We start from the raw sequence: 19,037 nt of genomic DNA on the forward strand, positions 1-19,037 counted from the left end.
TGTTGGAGCAACATTTTCCAACCCTTACAGAAAATAAGTGCTGATGGAGGATAACTGACCACTGACCACTTAAAGATAGTGAGATACATGCAAATACTGTATACTGTATACAGCATTGGCAGCAGTGGCTCCAAATGTTTCCTGCATAATTCCAGCCTTCTGAATTTAAGATAGAAAAACCCAATAATAAATCCTCTGATGCAACGTAGTTTTACCCAAGACTGCTGTTTATGTAGGATTTTTAGTGTGATACATGTTTTCTGATGAATCAGTGAAGTGAAAACTTTTTTTTATCTATAAGATTTTCCTTTGTTTTCATTCCTCTTTGGAGGTTTGGAGTAATATTGTTTGTAAACATGACAGAGGAAGATAGTAGAAGCAAGTTTCAAGGTGTAGGGAATCCTACAAAATATTTTCATCAAATATTTCTAAGGAATGGAGAAAGTTGCTCTTTAAAAGCAGGAATATATATATACATACATACATATATATAGATATGAGATCAAAGGCATCCACACACATGATCAGTTTTTAGACAGTTTAAAGCAAACAGTATCGTGCATAAGTATATGCGTGCATAAACACCTCCCTGCATGTCTAGTCATCAGCACCCCACTTGCACTTGTCAGCATCTGTTCATGCATGCCTGCGCATGTACATGCATCCACTGTACACAAGTGTAAGCTGGAGCGTGTGTGTGTACCTGTCAGGTGAGTAGTTATCTTCTGACACACTGTGGTGGTCCACTCTAGTGGAGGAGCTGTACTGAGAAGGCCTAAGGTCAAAGGCAGGGTCCAGACTTCTGCTGTGTGACAGAAGTGGACTGGATCACCCCTCATGTAGTTTACACGCCACACACTGCCCCCTACTGGCCACGGGGCACATTGCTTTGTGTAGTGAGGCGTGGGGCACAAATAGAGCACCTGACACATGGGTGATGTGGCATTTGGAAGTGAGCGCGAGAGTATCTGAGGTAGCTCTTTGCTCAACCAAGTTACTAAAGCATATATTACCCTTCATCTATCACAACTTTTTTGGATCCCTAAGCAGGAAAATTAAGGCATCCTTCCTCAACATGCGGTTCTTAAAGAAAAGAAAACACTCGGGTGTTAAAAACATTAATATAAAAAACACACTCAATAATAAAGCATCAGCCCAATAGTGAACTGAGCAACAGTTACCTGGAGGGTGGGGGAACGCTGGGAGAGCGCGACCGCGCCCGGTTAATATCAGCCGACCGAGAGCAGTGGTTAGACGACATCACCTGCTCAGGGACAGACAACGTGGAGCTCTGGAAGTCTCTGCCGTTTGGCCGGTAGTCTGTGAAGACAAGAACAGATGAAGAGAGGGAGGGATGGAGGGACAAGGTTTAGAGGGGTGTAAAGTTTTTCAAATGATTTTTTGTATTAATATTCTCACAACAGATATCCTGCAGTGCTGGACTTTGAATAACAAGACAAATAATATATAATATATATATATTATATATATTTATATGCTAATTTAACTTTAACACTTTCTGATTTTAGAGCCAGTGAAATAGCTAACTCTGAAGCATCTCATAATGACAAACGATGACTGCTAATGATGCAGATCCAACCCCACCCTGTAATATCTTAAAAGAAACAAGAAAAACTTTGTAAAACTTGCTAAATACCAAAGTGCACAGGTGCAGATTTTCTACTTTAAATATGCTGAGTCTCTATATCTTGAAAATGAAGACTAGATTTCAATAAAGGTGCATTTCATCTGCTGTGTTAACATTGTGCATTAAATATGAAAATAGCCTTTAAAAAAAAAATCAGAAAAATTAAAATGAATTTTCTCTGCAAGATTGATTTGTCCATTGCACTTGAAAGAGTTCATTAACTGGTAATCAGACATGGCTAGCAGCCATGGTTAAGGTCAATGCTTAGCACTATTAAAGTTGATTGATATTCAATAGAGTGTATAGCACATTAAAATGAAACCCTGAATCAAAAGTTGGAAAAGAAGAAAAGGTAGGGAAAATTGGAGGTAATGATAAAGAAATGTAGACCTTTACTTGAAGAAATTTGACATATTAATATGATAAGACTTTCTTTTTGATGGGAGGTTTCTGTGCATAATAGTTGGAATAAATCTATTAAAATATTTTAAACTAAATGCTCCATCCTGATTGCAAGTGGATGAAAGTCATACTGTACGTCTTCCATTTTTGTACATAGTTTAATAAAACTAAAGCTAAAAACAAGAACAAAATGAGCAATATATTAGCTTCATTACAATGCAAATTAGATTTAACAAGGAAAGCATCTGCCATTCCTAAACAGCAGCTCCAACACAGAGGCTCCTGCAGCAGAGCAATCAACTCCCATGCAGAGCCAAATTAAATCTATTCTTCCCTTTGACATGCTGCTTCACGCATGAGTACAGCCTGCCTGTTAAGCACATAAAGAGAAGAACCTTTACTGACAATTATAGGATTTAACAAGAGGACTGGGCTGCATCAGTGTAGAAGTAGGAAACAGCACACAGGACTGTCAAAGATCAAATACAATGTGCAAATAATAAAAAATTAGACTTTTCATTACTAAATTACATTGCATGCATCAAAGGAGTCCAATAATAGGAATTCTACTTTGAAAGAAAGGAATACATAAGCTTAACCTGTAAAGTAGTTACTAGTGAGCACTTCAGTACATATTGCTGTACTGTATGTTACAAACATTAGAAACCTGCCAGTTAGTGTACCGTAAATAAAATGCACTGAAAAAAAAGTGTTTCTTCCCATGCGAAAGTAATAGTGTCAGCAGTTCAATGCAAAGACTGCTGGATAAAATGAGATGTGGTGGAGCTTGTGTGAAGAGGCGGGTGTGACCAGAGCTGAGCGAAGGGGTTTTCCCTTCACTGTGAATGAAGTGAAGGGGACTGGCATGGTGAGGCAGTGAGGGGCTGGTGAGAATGTTAAAGAGACTGGAGGAGGATTTCCCTCAGCTATGGTATCATCAGCAAGCCTAGGCTGATGCTCTTCCCCCCTCTCGTCTGTCTGTGTGTCCGACAGGCGATCTTCGCTCTCCAATGCATTTCCTTTCTAATATCACCCATTCTTTCCCTCTCTTCTTCTCTGTGGCCTGTATCTACTAATAGGGATGTGAAGCATTACCACATGCTAAAGCAACTGTGCAGGCAGCTACCTCCATCCTGCAATTTACAAAGCTTTCCTGCAATCAAGGCAAGCACAATTTCTGTGGTCTTCAATTGAAAGAAAAAGAGGCATGGTGTTTATTGGAAGAGGATTGCAAAGAACATACTGTGTACTTGCCAACAGCATTTTATACATGCATCTTTTTTCGATTTCTAGAGCTTTGCCAACTATTTCAGCATCATTTTCCTTCAAGGTTGATATTTTATGTGGGAAAATTTCAAGTACTTTTCAGTCTCCCTGTTCCTGGCTCTCTGGCTGGTAACAGCTCTGCTTCTCCTTTTCTGATGTGCAGCGTGGGCGTGCTGCTGGAGCCTCAGTGAGTACAGCAGAACAGCAACTAGCAGTGCAGAGGCAGACAAAATCTCAGTGCTGCCTCACTGTGCTGCTGCTGGTGGTGGGCTGCAGAATTTTACCCTGCTATATGATATTTTACAGTATTCATGAGGTGTTTAAGTCTAGAGAGCATTTGACAGATGGTAACATGTTGGAGGTTAGCTAGGTTCAACAATAAAGCAAATAAACATAACATTGTAATATGGCCTGGAAACACATCTAGCAAACAGAAGAAACATTTGTGACTTTGCCTCCACACTGGCTCTTTGCCATTTGGTTTCTCTGAGTTGATTCACTTGTATTACCAAATTAATTAATATATTACCTGTTATAACCCCTACACCATCTTCACAATCGTAGTCTGAGATCTCACTGTCACTTATCCTCTGGGATCCTTTGAGATGAAGGGACAGAGCGAAACAGAGGAGAGAGAGAGGTCAAATGAGGAGAGAGGGGGGGGGGGGGAACAGATGGAAGGAAGAGGGAAAAGTTATTTTCATTCCATTCTTAATTTACTCACCTGTTTTTTGTATTATGCCTCACTAGTCTGAATGTAATCTTTATTGTTTAAACTGAAAGTTCTAATTGAATCCAATAAGATGTACACCCAGTGAATTCACCATCAGTCTAACAAACAGAGAGCGTTTTTAATTATAATGTGAAAATACACCTCAGGTGTAACAAATAATGCTGCTTTTCGAAGCTCGACTTCAACAAAAACAGCATATGTATCTTCATCTGAACTGTGACACTTCTGAATGGCACATTCAATCATTCAATTTACATGTAAAGCTGGGGTTGGGAGAAGTGATATGGCTTTACTGCTCTTTCTTCATCCTACCCAGCAGCCGAATCACCCCTCCCTGTCCCCTCTCTTTAAAGTATGACCCCCCCCCCCCCGCCTTCACCGTTCAGTCTACTTAAATCAACTGGACACGTGTGCTTTATCAGAAATGACAAGTGCTGCACTCTGGCAGTGCTGCTTCCAACCTCTCATCTCAGTTGGCTGGAGACTTTTTACAGCTGTCAGCTCTTTCACCTCAAACTAACACAAACGCCCAGAAAATCATCCTGGTGGGGGAAGCGAGCAAGCCTTAAGTGTCTCGTAGAAGCAGGACAGTGAAGCAGTCCTGCATAACACTGACTACAATACAGGCAGCTACAGCATGTGAACCAGTATCACAAAGAATACTGTAATAGTCAAAGAATTTAACAGTGGTGAGAGAAGGGACATAAAATGAGCTAAATTTGGTGTTTGGTTAAGGAAATTTGAAGCTTAGAAATCATGTATTATGCATAAAGATAATCAAAGAGTTTTAAGTTAATAAAACACCACTGTTTTGGAAGATTAAGAATAGTAAGCAAAAAATCACACCAGCAACAGAGTCATCCACTGTATCACATGACAATTTCAAAATGATATTCACATTCAAGACACACAAATACAAGCAAAGCAGAATGGGCTGCAAAGTTTTCCAAAAGTGTTGGTAACGGGAAAAATAATAACAATATACATCACAGAGGAGAAGCAAGTCGTCAAAATGTAAGTACTATGTATTGTGTCTGCCACAACTGGAACATAGCCTGGATTTTTATATTATCACTTTAGGACGAGGATGGTTGTGGGTTGCAAGCTGGGATTGTGAGATAGTTCACAGGTGAATACACAGAGAGGGAGAGACCACTGTGTCCTAAATCTCTGTTTCCCTGGAGCTCGCACGTATCTGATACCCTGAGTGGATTTCAAACCAGTGGAGTCAAATTTACACCAGCTCCCCACACTGAAATCCATGTAAGGTAGCAGAAACATGCACACTTCATGGAAAAAGGGGTGGAGAATCAGGGCACGAGGATGCATCATTGAAGAGGACAGGAGAACACTCCATACAGCAGCACTGCCTGCAAGTGCAGGGGGCTTTTACCTGAGTTGTATGAATATGAGCCTTTGTCTGTAAAAGCAGAAGTAGTAGGGTTGATGTGATGTGGGTGACAAAGACAAAATATGCATAAACTACAATGGCTTTTAAAAGCCTGAATAAACCAAAGCAGGAACAGAAACCCAGTGAGTAAAATGAACACAACTATTCTATATGTGGACCCTTATTTGTAAATAAGTACATACATTTGCAAATCATTGTTATTTAAATTTAGAAAATTGAAAAAGTCTGGTTCTACTAAGTTAAGTATATACTATATTATTTATTAACTTGGTGATTAAATCGAATGTTTAGTGGCACCAGCTTATTGATACAGCCTGGAGGGATATTACTGACTGGCAAAAAAAATTGGTCCAACACAATGTAAAAGAAAATCAGCTGCCCTGTCACATACAGGCATCTCAGAAGATACAATACATACAGTATACATCATATCTCTTTAAATGTACTATTCCCTAAAGGGTGGTCACTCTCACTCTCTTTACTTTTAACATCAATGACAAAGCTGTTCCGTACTTTGCAGCCGCCGTGTTGGACTTTCTCCGTGGAGCTGCCTGCGCTGTGCATTCGGGGAGGCACGTGGGAGCGGAATAGAGGACACATCATGGGTTTGTAGCTTGTACCAGTGTGGCTCATCATCTAGAAGAGCTGTCTCCAGCTCAATAAGGATCTGTGAGAGGGAAAAGGTCACCATAATGACTCTTACCAAGAAAATGTCCTCACGGGAAGGTTTGAAAAAACAGATTTTCTAAATTGTGGAATTACAGCAACACACAACACACACTTGTGCCACAATACTAATAGAGCTCACACAGCGACTTTCCCTTAGTCTTAGTTTTACACACTAAATAAAAACATCTAAGCTCTATGCTAAACAATAACTGAATGACCAAAACCTTGTAATGACCAGGAGCTTTAATAATGGATTGACCCCATTCAAGAGGCATAGCTGAGATACTGTCAGTGAGTGTCCCTAATGGCTGGGGGTTTGGTTTTCTTACCTCGCCAAGAAATTCGCTCTCCTCCTCCCTCACCCTGGCTTGGTCCCACAATGTGATCTCCAGCATGCGCTCCCGAAACTCTCGCCGGTGCACCGGCGAATACATAAAGGTCTGGTTCCATTTGGGCTCTAAGGATTTCTTTACCGTTTTTGTTCTCCTCTTGCTTTTGTCGCTGGAGGAACAATAATTCAAACTGTTTTTATTTACAACCATGATAGAGAAGAGCCACGAATACAACAGATCAATAGCACGACACAGCACAGAGCACATCACCGCAGCATGCTGTTGATGAGAATGAGATGGCAAGTGACTGTACTATCTCCCTGAATGTGTCCACTTAATGCATTCTTCATCGGTGCATAGGAAAGAACAGCTAAACAAGACGCAAACCTGCACTGAATGAAGTAAATACACACATATGTATACATCCTGATGCTAATGGCTAAAACACTTTGTGAAATCACATTAATATAATCAGAATCCATTTTCTAAAATATATAAAACTTAAGTTCAGGCCCACTACTGTCCAGTGTCTTGTGTCTTGTCTTGTCCTGAATGGAGTTAAATGAGTGAGGTGGGTTCATGTTAATGCTGGTAACTGTTTCTACTCTTACCTTCTATCAGGGAGGAAGTAGATTTTTACATAAGGGTTCCTGGGCCGGCCATCTTCCCTGGGTGGCAGGTCTTTGGCGCCCAGGATGGTGACGATTAGCTGATGGCCCACTTTATCATACCACAGTTTGACCTGCGGGGGCAGAGCAGAGACAACCTTCTGAGAGACTGGTTGGGGCCAAAAGGAGTAAAAACAGACAGAGGGACTAATGCAGGAGAAGACAAATTCATCAAATTGGAAATTTAGTTACAACAAGGACTTTTGTGTCTTCTTTTATTGAGCTCTATCTCTGTTTTTGACAACACTGTGGGGTCTTCTCCTGTATTTACCCTTTAAGAAAAAGGAGGACGATGTCTACCTGCTAAGATAATGTCAGGTCACATGCTTGGCAGGGCAATTTATCATAGCTGAAGTGCGTATTCAAACATGAAACTACTGTATCAATGTTAATATGATATGATCATGCTACAAATGTCAAAATACGATATTAAAATTTGTAAAATATTTGTCTCTATGGTTAAAGAGACCCTGTTTTAATGAAAAGGTCAGTTTTTGTAGTTGTTTTTGTAGTGATGCGCTATGCTATATATTGTATATATGTAATCACTGTGTTTTTTTTCTCTGTTAAGTGTTTTAAATCTTTATGTTTACGTTCATTATTAAAAACTTCCCCTGTGGGGATGAATAAAGTTTATTGAATGGAACTGAATGTAATTGGCCTGAGTGTTATTTTGACTAAAGTGGGGTAAAATGCTAAAGGCAACATGCTCTAAAATTAACATTGTGCTCTGTTGAAATGATACCAGTGATGATGTTGTCTCTAATAATGTTCTCTCAGATATTCAATGGGCATTGACATGGAGAAATCAATCATGCTGTTGCGAGAGGAATCGCAGACAGTTCACACTACAAGGGAAGTATGGACTCCAAAAGAAGACACTTAGAAGAAGAAAAAACTCCAACTGAGGCCTTAAAGAAAGTAGATGAAATGAGAGATAAAACTTCTAAGCTTTTGTCCATACTTCTTCAAAAATATGATTATGGAAAGGGTCTGCACCATTTAAAACTACCAGCTTTACATGCAGCAATGCAAGAAAGTGCATTCAAGACAAGTCATTAGATTTCATATAGGCAAAAACAGAAAGCAGAGGGCTTATGGGAAAACAAATTGTACCAAATAACCTCTACACTCGTAGCCACACAAAAATACCAGATACTGCCAAATATGTACTTTCTTAAGTACTGTCTGTGAATCTGTAAAACTTCTCTGAAAAGATTCACCTTGGAAATGTAATGACTGTATTATGTGCAATAAGCCACATGGTTCAATAGTAAACTACTAGAATATACAAACAGAAATGGCTTTACAATACTTCCATCTAATTATTAACTGAAACATACAAGCTTTTCCAGTACACAGACAAACACAAACACAAACACACATAAAAACCTGCCTATTTACCTCCATTCTAACTCCATATCATGTGTTTAAACCTCTCTAAATTTGATTAAAATAAGCATTAACCATAACCATATTCTCACATCAGATCCATATAAAGTTTGTTGAGGGTACTCTGTAACAGTGTCAACGCGTAAATATTTTCGAAATTCCAAGCAGGATTGTAAACCTTCAAGCTACATGAATGAAGATTATAGAGTCACACAAAATGACTCTACTGTGTGTCATAAACAAAAAGCACAAGAAGACAGACTGATATTAAATATGACAGATTAAAAGAGACCCTCAGAGCAAAGAAAAACCTTCAGAGCTTTGGTTTTAGATTTGTTATTTTGGAGGTACAATTTGCTTATACACTCTCATTCGAAAGGGAAAACGTGATTTGGTTTCCAACACAAGATGGTGACTTGGTATCTTTTCACTGCAACATGAAACTGCAGACCCATTAAAAATAAGCTGCTAATCAACATCATGTCAACTCGCACATGGAGGAGTTCTCCTGTAGATGTGTGTAGGGTTAGAGTTATCGAGGCATGGGTTCATGTCACACTGAAGCAGAAAACAACCCAAGTCTTTTGTCCTAAAAGCTCAGAGAGACACCCTCCTGCATTGCCAATGATCCAAAATGTCAGACACAAGGTTGGGTCAATTACAGCTGTCAAATCAGGCAATGGAAGAGTGTCTCTTAGAATGTGTTCAGATTAGTTGAGCATGCACTACCTAGGTAAAATGACGTGAATGGGTTAAAATGAGTAATAATAACTCTCATCATAACAGTGGTACCAAGAAATCAAATTGAAGAAAATGACACAATGCACTGCACTGAGAGGGAAACTCGAAGCTGCCATTTCCCCGGGAATGCATTTTCCAAAGTATGGAAACAGAAAAAAGGCCAGTCAACAGTCAATGAGCAAAGACCAAATAGAGATTGTGCCCTTCAGACAGGGCCCATTACCTGGACCCTAGGGGCAAAAGGCGTTGTTCTTCTACTAAGGCTTTGGCTCTGGATAAGCAAAATTAAACAGCAAAAAAAAAAGAAAAGAAAAGAAAATGCCATAAAAACCAAAACCCCACAACAACAAAAACTCACAATACACTCTCAACACAACAACAGAAGTTTGTAGTTTCAGAGGGGAGATTTCTTCCAGTGGGTTCATTCATGTTTTACTTCCTCACCTTTCACTTGTATCTTTGCCTCTCTGGTTTTTTGATTACTTGATCTACTCTGCTTTGTTGTGCATGGGATTTATCTCTCTTTCTTCTCTGCTTCAAAGTTTGCGTCACAGTGACATTAAACCCTTGTTATCCCTAAACACGATATAAAGACTCCTCTAAAAATATCATACTGACGTTCTTTATTGTGTACAATTACTCATCAGGCACTGCAGGTCTTATAAGGTTTATTCAATGAACAGAACTGTTTCAGAGCTCAGCTGTTTTTGAATTTCAAAGAAATGCAAAACATTAAAAGCATCTGGGTGAGATTTGGGGTTTCCAGAATTCAGTACCTACTTTTTAACTGGCTGACAAAAAGTTTGAGGTGTCAATGCAAGTCAAATTACTCAACAGTCCACCGTAGGTACTGGCATCGGCATATACCAAATCACCAAAGATTAAAATACTTGCACATGTCCAAACTTTAAGATAATAAAGGTTGCTATCGCCTTTAATGTCACTGCCGGTCAAACACAACTATTTCTCATAAATATCAATGTTGTGAGAAAAACCTGTCCTGGAGGTGTTACCCAGATGCTAAAGCTATTTCCCCTGAGCATCCTAAACTTGAGAGTTGATTTATCTCTTACTTTAATGCAGCCCTTTACCCATTTACCCCAGGAGGGTTTTTATACTAGATAATGGACAACACACACAGTAACCTGATCTACAATCCTGTGCTGGGTTGGTAAAGGGCCAGCTCAACAGGCAGAGTGAGAGTAGCTGTGCCTGGAAGCCCAATGGTTTGAACCAGGATTTCAATTACACTTTGAGTTACATAATAAACGCACAAATGTCAAGAGCATATTCCTAAGTATAGTTATATGGACTTAAAAACTCCTAAACCATCTTAGTCATAAGTTTTCAACAGTGGCTGTAGTAATCTAACAATGCAGTCTAGAGGATATCACATGTAATGTGTATGTCATGCTGAGGTCACTCACTGAGAGCTGTCCTGACAGGTACTGGGGGGCGTCCCTCAGCATGCTGGGACTCATGGGGGACGTGACGGAGATGGACGGGCGATCCATCTTCTGAGACTCAAAAGAACTCGAACCTGACAGGACAAAGACGACAGTCAGATTATTTAGCAGTGATGTTGGTTTCAGTCACATGAAGAGATCAAATGAGAGAGGGGGATGGTAGGAAGGAAGATAGAAAGACAGAGAGACACAAAGAGGGCAAGAAAGCATGCCATGAGAAAGACAGAAATACAGAGAGACAGAAGCAACTCTTGCAGACATTTCCTTCACTTGATGTTTCTAGGCTGATTAATGGGATAATGAAATAGGCTTAAGATCTTGACAAGACTCACTTGATTCCAGTTGTGCAAGTGTGCTGTCTGGTATCCTTGGAATATCTCTGAAAACAAAAACAAAGCATGTGAGTGTGTGAGACAGGAGAGAAGGAGGGGATGGAAAGGATCAGTCTGAGCTAATGCTGACTGCACTGTGCTTTAATGATCGTAAGCACCGCATTAGTCTTCATTCACCCAGCAGCTCCCTCAGCACCACAAAGCAGGTCAGATATAGGAATTGACAAAGCAAAGGTGCAGCTGTTTTTCCCCATAATTAACCTTTTCTAAAACAATTGGCAGCAAGAGAAAAAGTGAGGCAGCAGGCTTTCATTTTGCCGGGCGACGCTGTTAAGTCTGATACAAGGCCCGAGCTGACAGAGCCTGAGCCAGAGGGAGCGAGGAACAGATGTTGAATAAACAAGACGGCGCCACTCGTTCACAAACACATTCTGTGAGAACACAAGCTATATTCCTTCTTGGATTTCCAAATTCAAGTCTTTAACTTATATACAATTCAATTAAAAGCTATTCAGAAATGCAGGTAGTGGCATGTCATAATTGAGCCTAAAGAAATAAGAACTGTTATACTTTTGAACATATCAATAAAAGTGATGTAGTCACAATCTGAAGATATAACATAATTCCTGCTTTAATTGGTTTTAGTTTGGCACATGCATGTTGTTCATTAATAATAATTTTTAAAAAAATGATTTATTGACAGAATATTTTGAAATCCCAGAAAAAGCGTGAGAGTGAGTGTTTGTGAGCTCTCACCCTAAAGGCCGTGAGACCACCAGCTCCACCTGCGGCTCAGGCTTAGATTCTAGTATGATATTGTAAACTTCTTTAAATGTGGCTCCTTGTAAAAGTTTCCCATTCCAGTCCAGCACCTGGTCACCTGCAAAAAAACAGAAATATTTTAATCTTTTATGCTCGTGTAGTCTGTGTTATCACTGTGAAACACACATCAAATCCATTAATTTCTATTTGAAAGTTTGTGAGTGTTTTTTTTAATACCTGGTCGGAGGTGTCCAACAGTGTCTGCTAGACTTCCTTTCCTCACTTTAGTGATAAAAGCACAAAGTCTACCAGATTCTGTCATCTTGCCTCCCACCACCTGTAGAAGCAGAGCGGTGACTGGATTAGCATTGAAATATATGTGTAAACTTAACCTGAACTGTTCATGACAAAACCTGTGAAGATGTACCACGTGCATCATAGCTTGCAGAAGACAGAAATTTTGTTGTCGCTTTAGCTTTTGCCCGCAAGGTCTGAATGCTCAGTAAAAGCATTGTAAGGAGGGGGTCAGTGGTAAAAGTGCATCTCTGTTTTCTAAAAAATGTCCAGAGCTATGTTTCCTTCCCCAGGGACACACTCTGGTGCTGCTCTGTGGTTCTGTAACAGTGCAGGCCCGCGGGCTAGAGCTGTACTGTACAGTCCTGAGCTGCTGTACTCTACTCCGCACAGCTTACATGGGCATCATACAAATAAAAATCCCTCTTAATGGCAGCTGAATGCCAACATACAAAGGAGCTTAGGGAAGTCTGCTAAATGAAATGGCTTTATGTAACAGGCAGGAGCCAGAGAAGGAGGAGAGAGAGAGACAGACAGAGAGAGAGACACAGAGAGAGAGAGACACAGAGAGAGAGAGAGAGAGAGAGAGAGAGAGAGATGGACAGTGAGGCCTGACTGATGGACTGACTGGCTGGATTGCCGAGTTGGCTGGCTGCTGCTGAGCAGACAGAAACGCACAGAGGCACTGAGCAGACACAAACATGCCATTTCAGGAGGCTCATTCAATCAGTAATGATTTTTCCCCATCTTGATGCTCTCTGTTCTCTCTCTTCATGGCTTACCATGCTCTTCTGGACTTTGGCTGCTCAGCTTTTCTTTTTCTTTTTTTAAACCAGTGTGCACCACCTACAGATTTATGCAACAGTGAAAACGGAAGGGAAACCAAAGCATCTACCAGAACTGAAAAGCTCATGTATGCAATATAGTTAAAGCAATGCAATACCAATCTGACTAAAAGGTCTAAAAATCATGTGAAGCAAAAATATGACCTATAGAAATAACATATACAGTACTGAAAGCATAAGAAGAATACATACAGCAACAATACAATGTTAAAATTTAGGGATCAGGATAGTACTATTCGATTCATAAACACAGCAAAGCAGAAAATACTATTATATTATATAATATTCTAACTGTCAAATGTGGCCAATGAAAACACTTACTGAGGTTCGGGACTGACTTGTTACCTTTGAGTTGCTGAATGCAGTTCATTAAAGTACTTTAATGTGAGTGAGTTCAGATTATCATACAGCTCAATATCAAACGCTGGCCATTAATATTCATCAGGAACATAATCAAGTCTTGAATGAATACTAATACTGAGTAGCACTATGATGTAATCAATAATTGGAAGCCAGAGAGAAAAACAGTGAGCCACAGACAAATAAGAGACCACAAAATATTATAATTCACAGCTCAAAGTTATTGTACTGTATGCTGACAGAAATATTCACTGATAGTCACCTGTACCTGCCCCCAGAATTCATGAGTATGATTGTTATGTCAAACATGCTAAATGTGCAGATATTACCCATTATATTGGAAGATGAGTGATGATGCTACATCAGAAAGCTTAAAAGTGCAGCGTCACAGTTTGCTACATTCAGTATTTCCATGTGTGCTAGCATCAGACACAAACAGACAGGACTCATTATAAGCTCACCTTCAGACCAAGCAGAGCTCCTGAGTCTCGAGGCACACTTCCATCTTTCATGCGCTTGTTGAGCAAAATACGCCCTATTTGGCGATCCCCATCTTTGGACGTCTGCCACGTCACCGGGTGCTACAAGGTCAGAGCAACAACACACCTTTTGTTTAACAACTCATCCACTTGAATTTGATTACTTAAGACCAAAGCAGAAAATTGTCCATAGTGAAAAGGGGGCACGGGGAAAGTATTTATTCACTCAGGGAAGAAAGTTCACACAAACTCTATTGACTTATCGAGACCAGTTCATTTTTTAAATAGCAACCTGCTCAATTGTTGAATTCCTGAGGTTATCATGTTAATACCTTGAATGAAATTGTCACCTTACACTGCAGTGATAAGTGTTACTTTCAGAGCTTGTATGAACCTGCCAGTGTGAGGGTGGAGTGAGCTTCATGCAGCGCCCCATGCAGAGTAAAGCAAGCAACCCCAACACTCCACCTCAAACCAGCTCTTCAAACTGGGAGCAGGAAGACCGAAGTCTCACTCCGGTGCTTCATTACACACAAACATACAAGCACCATCAAGTGGAGTATAGTGAAGGGAAAGCAGACAGCGAAAAGGGGGAAAAAGGTCAAGATACAAGAACAAATGAGGTGGACCATGAGGTGCCAGTTTAAAGATCAAAAACGATGAAATACAGATGGCACAGAATACAGCCATGAGACACAGATAGGGTGAAATCACAGACGCGCAGTGGAAGGGAAAAAAGAAAAACAAATGTTCTACTTTTTGTGCAAAACAAATCCAGTCTTCCCTGTTTTGTGTGCTTACAATCATTTAGGTTTAGCTATAGAAGTGAGTGGAAAGTTGGGCGGGGGGCAGGTTCTGTCTGGGTTGGGTGCTGTGGGGTAGGGCAGCAGAGTGAGAGGGACGGGCCTGGTGTTCCAACTGCACTAAACAGGACCGCTGCAGAGCAAGAACACAACATACGGAGGAGAACGAGCATGCAACTAGGAGAGACCCACATTCCTGTGTGCCATGACAAACAGAGAGGTTGTGTGTCAATGCTCTTCTTTTACAACTACTGTAAGATGTGTAGCTTCAGTCTTGGGAGCAAAACAGCAAGTACAAATAGCAAGCAAAGAGGGTGCCCCCAAAAGACTTTTTCGGCAACACCGAGCATGGTGGAGCCAAAAGTTACCGAAAAACAAAAAGGAACGAAATCGCAAGAGAAATCAATTTATACAACGTCAAATAAAATCCAAAAAACAAACATCTCACCTATTTACACTTAGTGACAGAGAGCAAACAAAGACTGGATGGGTAGGTCATAAATAATAATAACAAAATGCAGGCTAGATTGTCTCAGTACCTTCTCACTATGGCTATGCTCCTCGTTTAGGGTAGTGCTACTGCACGTATCAACTCCCGAGTCTTTAACCTGCGGTTCACACCATGCCAAGTCCTCTTCAAATGAGTGTCCCCCAAAGCGCACCATTTTCTTTTGCCTCTCAGATAAGGTGTGTGTCGGCTCGGACATAAATGTCTGCTCAATAGTTTTTCTTTTTCCCCTTTGACTGTCCCCTACAGGTGTGGGATAAAAACAGAAAGAAAAACAGAAAAACAACATGCAAAGGTGTAAATAAAACGAAGGAAACATGAAATGACAAAAGACTCTGGGAGAAGGAGGGATGGGGGGAGGAGAGAGACAGAGAGGGAGAGAGAGATGGGGGGTCAAGGGGCAGGAGGGAGGGGGGCGGGGGGTCAAGGCAGGGCTCCACATGTCTCACCAAAGACATTGGGGAGGCCTCACTGCTATGCCAAGATGCATGGTCCCACCAATGGCCATCCAAATCTCCTGTAAGGTCGGGGGAAAGGGCGTACATACACGAGAGAGGACAGCGAGAGGGACCAGTGAGGACACCACAAACCACAACATACATTACGGACAATAACATACACACACATAATACACATACAGCACTAACCAAGACATCCAAACAACCATTCATTCATACACACACAAACACACACGCTCTGACATACTGCTCAAACTCAAAAGGTGATCTTCATGTACAAACTAACATCCCTGTGAAGAGCTCAGGTAATAGTTACAGAAAGGATTGATAATGATTTGGCCACTTCAACCATGTCCAGTAAGGAGAGGACACAAGCCTGCATTCTGAGGCAGTCAACTCTCAGTTGTTACATTCATGACCATATACAGAATGTTTTCCTCCTCTTCTCTTTATCCCTCCTGCAAGACATAGAACAAATCCTTACACATTTCCCTTCTGTCCTGGTCAAACACTGACAAAGACATGAAATCAGCTTCATCAACATGAATATTGTTCCCATTATACAGTATGTGTCAAATTCAGGGTTTTTTTGTTTGTTTGTTTGTTTGTTTTTGTTTTTTTGCATTTTTTGAGAGTTTACCATCTTCTCTTGGCCTCAGCACTGAGTTTCACATTGATTTGAATGACAGTGGGTTTGATGTATTGTGAAAGATGCTATTAAGTATAGAAAGTATTTAACATTCTTATACATATTGTTCCTCACAACAAATTGAATGTGACTTGCAGAAATTAAAAATATCAGAGAGAGAAAGAAATTAGATTTATGGGAAATATGGTCTTAACTTGGAGAAAACTACCACTAATGCCACTTCGATAAAAAACTAGCTACCAAATTACTGACAGTATTCGGTTGACCTGCAGTGGCTCTAATCACGACTATGACACTGGAGATAGCAAGACACGGCAGGCGGGGACTGGAGAGGCATCAAGCGTCAGATGAACGAGAGAGAGTTGGGCATCAGCAATGTGTGAAAATGGCACATTAAGCCAGAATATTTTCACATCTTACTCAGTGAATTAAAGGAATTTACCTTGACCAAAGTAGATATGATTGTAAAAAGACAAACCAAGACTGTTTTAGTACGTTTTATTTTGTTAATGTCGAGTTTGAATAAAGTGCATTTTACGATGAGTTAAAGGGGCAATTAAGGTTGTTTTAGTTTGGTAAATACATTTTAATTCAGATGGTGCATGGTTGTATTTCTGTGGGTGTCAATTTCTTTTTCTTGACATTTTGTGAGTTTATTTTGTTTGGTAATTAAAGACTAAGAAGCAAGCTCATCACTTGCATACATCTCCCAGCTGAAACTAAAGGGGGCTATACTATCAGACTATTGCCTTTGAGGTACAAAGTGGCATTATGAGTCAGGACGACAGGGATTAGGTGGTTAGCATGCTAACTTCAGTAGACATCTGTGCTACACAATACATAGACTTCTTTGATATAATGTCAAAACTGTTGGTTCATTTTTTGAATCTTTTAAACTAAAATTCTGGCTATATCTTACATATTGCCCCTTTAACAAGCATGGCTATTGTTAGGTCAGGGGACTCAAACTACAAATGTATTTAATTTGTTAGTTCAGTGCAAGCTTTCAATCAGTTATTAAAGAATAGGGAAATAAAGATTTGCACTAACTGTTAAAAAACAAATCATCATATAATACATGCGTCAGAATCGGATACACACCCCGCAGCTATATTCAGCTTGGATGCGCTAAAAGCCTTTGATCGAGTGAGCTGGATATATCTGTGGCAGGTTTTGGAGAATTTTGGATTTGGCAAAAATTTTATATCAATGATCAAAACATTATACACCAACCCTTGTGCAGTTGTACAAACAAACAATATTCTGTCTAAAACATTCCCTCTGCAGCGTGGAACTCGGCAAGGTTGCCCACTGTCCCCGCTCCTTTTTGCTTTGTCACTCGAACCGTTAGCCCAGATAATTAGATTAGACCCGCACATCTCACCCGTCAGTGTACAAGGTACACAACATAAAATTTCGCTTTACGCGGACGATGTATTACTCTTTTTTACCAACATTTCTGATTCTCTACCTCAAATACTCAAAGTCCTTATGCGGTTCAGTCTATTTTCTGGTTATAAAATTAATTGGGATAAATCCCTGCTCATTCCTTTAAATGCCCCTGCAAAACACCTCACTTTACCAGTCATTCAACATATTCAATGGCATAACTCCGCATTTACATATCTAGGCATAATTGTAACCAATTTCTCAGATATATCACAAGCAAATTACAATAAACTTAAAACAGAGATTACATCGGACATTCAGAGGTGGTCTGATCTCAAGATGTCACTGCAAGGCAGAATCGCAATACTGAAAATGAATGTACTCGGCCGACTGAATTTCCTGTTCTCTATGATCCCTATGCCTCCGCCACCTAAGTACTTTGAGGAACTACAGTCCCTGACCACTAAATTCATATGGAATGATAAAAGAGCTCGTATTCGCCTACGCACGTTACAGCGACCAAAACGTTCTGGAGGCTTGGCAGTACCTGATTTTAAATTATACTACTGGGCATTTCAAATAAAGCAATTGACAACTTGGTGCAATGAGAATGTTGTCACACCCTGGTGTCAGATAGAGAAAGAGATGGTAAAACCACATAGGATGACAGATATACTATTTTGTGGGTTAAAATCTAGATTTGTGTGTAGAAAGTTTGGGCCAATCATAGGCAATTCCTTGAAAATTTGGTTTGCTGTTCAGAAACATATGGGATGTAACATAAAGCTCTGTGACTGCTCTCCTGTTTGGTATAACAACAATTTATTACAGCATTCTGGTCCCTATTTTAATGACAGTTGGGCTTCTGGAGGAATTCACACTCTCCAAGACTTGTATGACAGAAATGGCTTGATTTCACTCCAGGAGCTCAAAGAACGTTATTCTCTCCCTGGGTTTCCTTGGTTCTTGTATTTCCAGCTGAGATCTGCAATCCGTGCCCATGGAGTCCCATGGGATTCACCTTTACCCTCTCACCCGTTGGAGACTTGGATTTCCTCTCGAACACCCTCTACTGGATTAGTGTCCGTTATCTACAATGACCTGCTCTCTAAAGGTGTTAAACCTTTGGGAGTGATCAGTTCTTGGAAACGTGAACTTGAGGGTCAGGGTTATGACCTGGACTGGGACAATATTTGGACCAACATACCCATCTCATCAAAGAATCCAGCACATCAACTTATTCATTACAAGTTTGTGCACAAATTTTATGCCACACCATACAGACGCTTTATAATGAAACTGACAGATGATCCCAACTGTGCAAAATGTGATCAGAATATTGTTGGCACATACCTTCATGTTTTTTGGGAATGCCCCTCTGTGTCTGGCCTCTGGTCCAAGGTGCGTAGTTGCCTTGAAAATATTTTGGG

At 40.3% G+C, this 19,037-nt stretch overlaps 1 protein-coding gene across 1 annotated transcript in view; it reads right to left on the reverse strand.

Moving 5' to 3' along the window:
* rims2a (regulating synaptic membrane exocytosis 2a) overlaps nt 1-19,037 on the reverse strand; it is a 148,266-nt gene that overhangs the window by 48,321 nt on the left and 80,908 nt on the right. The window contains 12 exon segments of the mRNA XM_073485080.1: nt 1,182-1,320; nt 3,846-3,914; nt 5,974-6,127; nt 6,459-6,651; nt 7,073-7,203; nt 9,486-9,533; nt 10,690-10,802; nt 11,061-11,107; nt 11,817-11,940; nt 12,060-12,159; nt 13,783-13,902; nt 15,143-15,354. Of these exon segments, the coding sequence (XP_073341181.1) occupies nt 1,182-1,320; nt 3,846-3,914; nt 5,974-6,127; nt 6,459-6,651; nt 7,073-7,203; nt 9,486-9,533; nt 10,690-10,802; nt 11,061-11,107; nt 11,817-11,940; nt 12,060-12,159; nt 13,783-13,902; nt 15,143-15,354 (1,450 nt within the window).

The sequence above is a fragment of the Pagrus major genome, chromosome 17, assembly GCF_040436345.1.
Source record: "Pagrus major chromosome 17, Pma_NU_1.0".
Taxonomy (NCBI): domain Eukaryota; kingdom Metazoa; phylum Chordata; class Actinopteri; order Spariformes; family Sparidae; genus Pagrus; species Pagrus major.